Source organism: Macaca fascicularis, chromosome 16, assembly GCF_037993035.2.
Source record: "Macaca fascicularis isolate 582-1 chromosome 16, T2T-MFA8v1.1".
In the NCBI taxonomy this organism is placed as follows: Eukaryota; Metazoa; Chordata; class Mammalia; order Primates; family Cercopithecidae; genus Macaca; species Macaca fascicularis.
In genome coordinates this window covers 4,896,325-4,904,013 of record NC_088390.1, presented here as the reverse complement: position 1 = coordinate 4,904,013, position 7,689 = coordinate 4,896,325, and the positions used below count along the sequence as shown (strand labels likewise).

The window sequence follows — 7,689 nt, the reverse complement described above, 5'->3', positions numbered from 1 at the left end:
CTCACTGAGCTGACTTTCTAGTAGAGGTAGGGAGACAATCATACACAGGTAAACAACTAAGTGAACCCAAGACAGTGATATGTGCTGCTGTGAAGAAAGTGAAACAGGGTCATGTGAGAGTGGGACTAGGGGGTGGTGTTTCTCCAGTTTCAGGTGGTCGGGAAATGCCTTCCTGATGAGGTGACATTTGAGCTGAGAGCTGAATGATGAGTAGCCACGTGGAAATCGGGGAGCGATGTGTCAGCGTAGGTTTACTAGTTCCAACAAATGGCCATCTCTGGTGCAGAATGTTGACAGTGAGGGAGGCTGCCCACGTGGGGAGAGGAGCACATGGGAAATATCTGTATTTTCTACTCAATTTTGCTGTGAACCTAAAACTGCTCTAAAAAATGAATTTTAGGCCGGGTGCGGTGGCTCACGCCCATAATCCCAACACTTTGAGAGGCCTAGGCAGGAGTACGAGACCAGCCTGGCCAACATGGTGGAAACCCGTCTCTATTAAAAATACAAAAAAATTAGCCAGACGTGGTGGTGGACGCCTGTAATCCCAGCTACTCAGGAGGCTGAGGCAGGAGAATCGCTTGAACCCAGGAGGTAGAGGTTGCAGTGAGTCGAGATTGTACCACTGCACTCCAGCCTGGGGGACAGAGCCAGACTCCATCTTAAAAAAAAAAAAATTGCGAGGCCGAGGCAGGTGGATCACCTGAGGTCGGGAGTTTGAGACCAGCCTGACCAACGTGGAGAAACTCCGTCTCTACTAAAAATACAAAATTAGCTGGGCATGGTGGTGCATGCCTGTAATACCAGCTACTTAGGAGGCTGAGACAGGAGAATCGCTTGAACCTGGGATGTGCAGGTTGCGGTGAGCTGAGATCACGCCATTGCATTCCAGTCTGGGCAGTAAGAATGAAACCCCGTCTCAAAAAAAAAAAAAAAAAAAAAAACAAAGGCCAGCTGTGGTGGCTCATGCCTGTAATCCCAGCACTTTGGGAGGCCGAGGCAGGCAGATCACAAGGTCAGAAGTTCCAGACCAGCCTGGCCAATATGGTGAAACCCTGTCTCTATGAAAAATACAAAAACTAGCTGGGTACAGTGGCACGCGCCTGTAATCCCACCTACTTGGGAGGCTGAGACAGAAGAATCGCTGGAAACCGGGTGGTGGAGGTTGCAGTGAACTGAGACCAGGCCACTGCACTCCAGCCTGGGCAACAGAGCAAAACTCCGTCTCAAAAAAAAAAAAAAAAAAAAGGGTAGGCACAGTGGCTCATGCCTGTAATCCCAGCACATTGGTAGGCTGAGGCAGGAGAATCACTTAAGCCCAGGAGTTTGAGGTTACAGTGAGCTATGACAGTGACACTGCTGCCTGGGTGACAGAGTGAGACTCTGTCTCTAAAAAATACATAATAAAATTAGGCCTGAGGTGAGGTGGCACATACCTGTAGTCCCAGCTATCAAGCTCCTTTATGTCCCTGGCTTGAATGGGGACAGCTTCGGAGGGGCCAGAGTCCATTTTCAGCCTCTCATTCAAGGGGCTGATCACACCCTCCACCATGGGAATGGTGGCTTCCAGAGCTGGCCAAAAGCACTCCTGGTGGCTGTGTTCTCCCACTCAACTGTCATCTTAAATTCCATTTGCAAACAAGGCCCACCTTTCTCCCAAAAGCCAAGGAAGTCACAGTGCGCCTGTTGATCACAAGATGAGGTGATAGAGGTTAAGTGTGGAGAGAGGGGACCATGAGGCTGGACTGGAGGAAGCTGCTCTTTGTGGACTTAGGAGCAGTAGTCACCCATGGTGACTGGCAGGAAGCAGGCTGAGGAAGGTGACTCCAGTTTTAGTCAGAATTCCGAGTTCTACCTTGGGGTTGAACAGGGAGCGGGTGTTGCTGGTACCCCCAACACCAACCACAATCCAGTGGTTCAAGGACCTGGATATGGTGGGGGAAAGAAAGTTTGGGGGAAGGTGGTTTGGAGAAGAGGTTTGAAAACCACCCATGTAAAAGCTTATTGGGGAATCAAGCATTCATAACCTCCTTTCATTTCCTCTCCAACTTGCTCTGAGTTCAGTGCAATGGTTTATACAAATAGGAATGGGCCAGACAAATTCAACCTTGAAGTCAAAAAAAAGAACCCCAAAGTATAAAGATTCTCTGTGACAAACTTTATTAAATTTTGCATCAGTACGGGGTATCTCTTATTGCATACTAGAATCCCAGGATTCAGGGGGGCGGTAAAGTGGCAATGGCGAATTTGGGTATCTGGTCTCCCAAAAGTACTTGCCGCTCTACCCCTGACTCTGCAATGGCTGCCAGGCGGATCACTCCTCCACTGGAGCCATCCCGCTCCATGGCCAAAGCGAGAGCTGTGGATAAAAGGAGAAAGCTGGGTTCAGAGTCAGATGCTGGGATCACTGCAAGGAATGAGGAATGTTGGCCTGGCTTAGGTAGTTGGGGTTGAAGCTCACAGGCCCAGGAGCCTAAGCTCTCACCATTGGCAGTGAATTGCAGACACTCCTCCTTGGTCATGCCTTCCCGGTAGGTAGCATCCACATAGCCATAGATGTAGGAGCTCCCAGAGCCTCCAATGGCAAAGGACTGCCTTACCATCATACCCCCCATAGGCACTGAGTACACCTGCCAGATAGAAGGAGAGGAGTTACCAGTCGTATCCTCCCTCCAACACATGTACATTCACCTGTCCATTTTGCTATTGGTCTGAGGAACGTTAATAGTAAGAATAAGTGAGGTAGAGACTGGAAAGAAAAAGAAAATGGTTGGGGAGAGGATAAAAGGCCTGGCTCAAGTGTGCTCTGGTCGGGGGTGGGGATCTGACCTGCCCTCCTTCTTGAGGGTCCCAGCCTGCGATGATGATTCCCGCCATCAGGTCTTCTCGGTATCGGTAACACATCTCCTTAAAGAGGCTGGCTGCTGTGTGGACCAGTGGAGGCTCATTCAGTTCAATGCTAGAGGGTCAGAGAAGTCACAGAGAAAGTTTCAGGACCTAGAAGTCAGGCCATTTAGCTCCTCAGCTTCCAACTCCCTTCAGATATTTGCCCCTCCCCTGCCCACAAGCACCTGTGGAAACCGAGCTGGTAAGTGACAGCATCAGCTACTGCCTGGGTATCAGCAGCTGAGCCTGAGCGACAGCAGAAAATGTGGTCGTGAATAGGAGTCAGCTTGTCAGTCACTCGATTGGCGATGTAGGACCTGCAGGATGGCAGAATAGTGAGGAAAGGAGCCCACCTGTCCTCCACCTCCATCCCATCACTACCCACTCTCTTAGGGCTCAGGGACAGGATGTCCAGTATTGCCTTTTTTTTTTCTTTGAGATGGAGTCTCACTCTGTTGCCCAGGCTAGAGTGCAGTGACGCGATCTCTGCTCACTGCAGCCTCCGCCTCCTGGGTCCAAGCAATTCTCTAGCCTTAGCCTCCCAAGTAGCTGGGACTGCAGGCACGCGCTGCCACGCCCGGCTAATTTTTGTATTTTTTAGTAGAGACGGGGTTTCGCCATGTTGGCCAGGCTGGTCTTGAACTCCTGACCTCAGGTGATCCACCCGTCTCGGCCTCCCAAAGTGCTGGGAATACAGGCGTGAGCCACCGTGCCTGGCCTCCAGTATTGCTTATTCTCATCCAAACTGAAGCAGACTGGAGAACAGACTTGTAAGGATTCCCCTAAAGAGTGAGGGGAACTGAAAGTAATAAAAGCTGGGACAAATCTTAATCTCCAGAGAGAGAAGAAACCTCTCTTCCCACAGTGGTCTGTGGAGGATTAGGGTGGGCTGGCAGGCAGGAAAGGAAAAGGAAGATGGGAAGACCTTTCACAAATCTGTCCTGAGCTCACCCAGTGGTTGTTCTGGAGTCTGCCCCCAGAACCACGCCCCCGTCAAATTGCACGGCCATGATAGTAGTCTGGGAAAAGGGAAAAAGGAGTGAGTCCACATTCTCCAGCATACACAAGCCTCAATGATCTCTCTACCTAGTTCCCAAAATACAAAATCTGTGCGTCGCTGAACCATTTTCAAATCTTACAGGGGCCTCAGTACCCCGCAGAATACCAGAATGCCAACCCTCAAATCCCAAAAGACTCATCCCGGACTTAAGCCCAGGATCTTCACTAGCCTCGCAGGATTCCAGAATTCCACATTTCAGCCCACCCTCCACCTCCTACTACGAAGCTACCACACCACTCCACCATCCTCGGAGTGCCTCTCCCCATTCCTGGAGCACAACACATTCTACCTCCCCTCCGCCCCTGCCAGACCTCTCAACCCCACTCAAGCTTTATCTTCCCATCGCGTCAGGCCTTGTGCACATCCTATGAACCCCGAGTCCTTCCTCACCCCAGTGGAGACTTCTCGGCTTTCCCAGTCTGGGGTGAAGGCCTCCGGCCCCCAAGCCGGTGCCGGCCCGGTTCCCCGAGCAGCTAGTAGGGTGGCCGCCATATTTCTCCTCCGGTACTGCCTCAAAGCAACTGTCGTAAAGCGCTCTGTCACGCTCTTTGGTCGCGCTTTGAGGCCTTCTGGGAGCGAAGCTACTACGAGGTTGACGGCAGAAGGGAAAAGAAAAGTACAGTACTGCATGGGGACGGTTCTTTTGCGACAGTGCGTACTTGATGGCAGCGTGGCAAGCAACAAACACAAGAAAGTCTGAAAAAAACAAAAAACAAAAAACAAAACAAAAAAACAAAAACAAAAACAAAAAAACGGGCCGGGCGCAGTGGCTCAAGCCTGTAATCCCAGCACTTTGGGAGGCCGCGGATCACGAGGTCAGGAGATCGAGCCCATCCTGGCTAACACGGCGAAACCCCCGTCTCTACTAAAAAAATACAAAAAACTAGCCGGGTGAGTTGGCGGGCGCCTGTAGTCCCAGCTACTCGGGAGGCTGAGGCAGGAGAATGGCGTAAACCCGGGAGGCGGAGCTTGCAGTGAACTGAGATCCGTCCTGCCCGGGCGCGGTATCTCACGCCTGTAATCCCAGCACTTTGGGATGCCGAGGCGGGCGGATCATGAGGTTAGGGGTTCAAGACCAGCCTGGCCAACATGGTTAAACTCCGTCTCTACTAAAACATACAAAAATTAGCCGGGCGTGGTGGGGCGCACCTGTAATCCCAGCTACTGGGGAGGCAGAGGCAGGAGAATCGCTTGAGCCCAGGAGGCGGAGGTTGCAGTGAGCCAAGATCACGCCACTGTACTACAGCCTGAGTGACAGAGCAAGACTCTGTCTCAAAAAAAAAAAAACAAAACAAAACAACAACAACAAAAAAAACCAACAAAAACAGAAAACCAAAACCAAACCAAACCAAAACAAAAAACCCTCCTAGTGGCTTGCGCCCTACCGATCTTAAGGAGCTGCAGGCCAAAGGGCCCACAAAATAAACCTGAGAGTCTTTGGGTTAAAGTGACCACACCATGTTTTCCTTTCTTTTAGTTATATACTTAGGAGTATATGCTGGCAGAGGAATTTATGGGTTCTATAACTGTATGTTTAACATTTTGAGCAACCGACAAACTGTTTTCCACAGAAACTGCACCATTTTACATCCCTACAAGCCATGTATGAGGGTTCCAATTTCTCCACATCCTCACCAACACTTGTTATTGTGCATTATTTTAGTTACAGCCATTCTAGTGGGTGTGAAGTGGTACCTTGTGGTTTTCTTTTTCTTTTTCTTTTTTGAGACGGAGTCTCGCTATGTCGCCCAGGCTGGAGTGCAGTGGCGCAATCTTGGCTCACTGCAAGCTCCGCCTCCCGGGTTCACGCCATTCTCCTGCCTCAGCCTCCCGGTTAGCTGGGACTACAGGCGCCCGCCACCTCGCCCGGCTAATTTTTTGTATTTTTAGTAGAGATGGGATTTCACCGTGTTAGCCAGGATGGTCTCGATTTCCTGACCTCGTGATCCGCCCGTCTCGGCCTCCCAAAGTGCTAGGATTACAGGCGTGAGCCACCGCGCCCGGCCTCTTGTGGATTTCATTGGTATTTCTCTAATGATTAGTGATGCTGAGCATATTTCCATGAGATAATTGGCCATTTGTATGTCTTTTTTCATGATTCAAGTTCTTTGCACATTCTAAAATTGGGATATGTCTTTTGTTTAATAAATTTTTGGAGTTTAATTTTTTTTTTTTTTTTTTTGAGACAATGGCGGGGTGTGTGTGTGGCGGCGGGGGGTGGGGGGGTTGTCTTGCGATGTTTTCCAGGCTGGAGTGCAGATACGATCATGGTGTACTATATCAACCTTGAACTTCTGGACTCCAGTGATCCTCCTGCCTCAGCCTCTCAAGTAACTGGGACTACAGGTGTGTGCCACTGAACCCAGCTCTATTTGTCTTTTTATACTGGCATGATCTAGGCTCACTGCAGCTTCTGCCTCCCGGGTTTCAGCGATTCTCTTGCCTCAGCCTCCCAGGTAGCTGGGATTACAGGCACGCGCCACCACACCCGGCTAATTTTTGTATTTTTAGTAAAGAGATGGGGTTTCACCATGTTGGCCAGGCTGGTCTCGAACTCCTAACCTCACGTGATCCTCCCGCCTCGGCCTCCCAAGGTGCTAGGATTACAGGCGTGAGCCACTGTGCCTGGCTGTTTTTTTCTTTTCTTTTTTTTTTTTTTTTTTTTTTTTTTTGAGACGGAGTCTCGCTCTGTAGCCCAGGCTGGCCGGATCTCAGCTCACTGCAAGCTCCGCCTCCCGGGTTTACGCCATTCTCCTGCCTCAGCCTCCCGAGTCGCTGGGACTACAGGCGACCGCCACCTCACCCGGCTAGTTTTTTGTATCTTTTAGTAGAGACGGGGTTTAGCCAGGATGGTCTCGATCTCCTGACCTCGTGATCCACCCGTCTCGGCCTCCCAAAGTGCTGGGATTACAGGCTTGAGCCACCGCGCCCGGCTGTTTTTTTTTCTATTGTTGAGTTGTAAGAGTCCTTTTTAATATTCTAGGTACTAGAAACTTATCAGATACATGATTTGAAAATATTTTCTCCCATTGGATTGTCTTTTCATGTCCTTCATTGGTGTTCTTTGAAGCATGAAAGTTTATAGTGCTGGCTCTTACATTTTTAGGTCTGTGGTCCATTTTGAGTTAATTTTTGTATGTGATGTGAAGTAAAAGTCCAAATCCATTCTTTTGCATATGGATAGCTAGTTAGTTGTTCCGGCACCATTTGTTGAAAAGACTGTCTCCCCATTGAATGATCTTGGCACTCTTTTTTTTTTTTTTTTTTTTTTTTGAGATGGAGTCTTGCTCTGTAGCCCCGGCTGGAGTGCAGTGGCTGGATCTCAGCTCACTGCAAGCTCCGCCTCCCGGGTTTACGCCATTCTCCTGCCTCAGCCTCCGGAGTAGCTGGGACTACAGGCGCCCGCCACCTCGCCCGTCTAGTTTTTTGTATTTTAGTAGAGATGGGGTTTCACGGTGTTAGCCAGGATGGTCTCGATCTCCTGACCTCGTGATCCGCCCGTCTCGGCCTCCCAAAGTGCTGGGATTACAGGCTTGAGCCACCGCGCCCGGCCGGCACTCTTGTTAAAAATCAATTGCCCATACATATATGGACTTATTTCTGGATTCTTAGTTTTGTTTCATTGATCTATATGTCTGTCCTTATACCAGTATCATATTGTCTCTATTACTATAGTTTTGTAGTACATCTTTCTTTCTTTCCTTCTTTCCTTTCCTTCCTTCCTTCCTTCCTTCCTTCCTTCC

At 49.8% G+C, this 7,689-nt stretch overlaps 1 protein-coding gene across 2 annotated transcripts; it reads right to left on the bottom strand.

Moving 5' to 3' along the window:
• Positions 1–2,143: 2,143 nt before the first annotated feature.
• PSMB6 (proteasome 20S subunit beta 6) lies at positions 2,144–4,449 on the bottom strand. 2 transcript variants are annotated; one of them, XM_005582585.5, is made up of 6 exons: positions 4,337–4,449; positions 3,838–3,905; positions 3,072–3,203; positions 2,830–2,959; positions 2,486–2,630; positions 2,144–2,379 (listed from the first exon to the last, which is right to left on the bottom strand). In XM_005582585.5, exons 1-6 carry the CDS (start codon positions 4,436–4,438, stop codon positions 2,315–2,317), a joined length of 642 nt encoding a protein of 213 aa, XP_005582642.2. In that variant the 5' UTR covers positions 4,439–4,449; the 3' UTR covers positions 2,144–2,314. The 2 variants fall into 2 exon arrangements, with proteins under 2 accessions (XP_005582642.2, XP_005582641.2); XM_005582584.5 differs by having other exon boundaries at positions 2,144–2,359.
• Between the last annotated feature and the right edge of the window lie 3,240 nt (positions 4,450–7,689).

Bases quoted from the DNA above. Each gene is read 5' to 3' on its own strand.
- PSMB6 (XM_005582584.5), bottom strand. From the start codon at position 4,438: ATGGCGGCCACCCTACTAGCTGCTCGGGGAACCGGGCCGGCACCGGCT. The intron at 3,906-4,336 runs GTGAGGAAGGAC...CCCTTTTCCCAG, and splicing joins GCCGAGAAGTCTCCACTGGG to ACTACTATCATGGCCGTGCA. The intron at 2,631-2,829 runs GTCAGATCCCCA...TCTATCTGGCAG, and splicing joins ACCCTCAAGAAGGAGGGCAG to GTGTACTCAGTGCCTATGGG.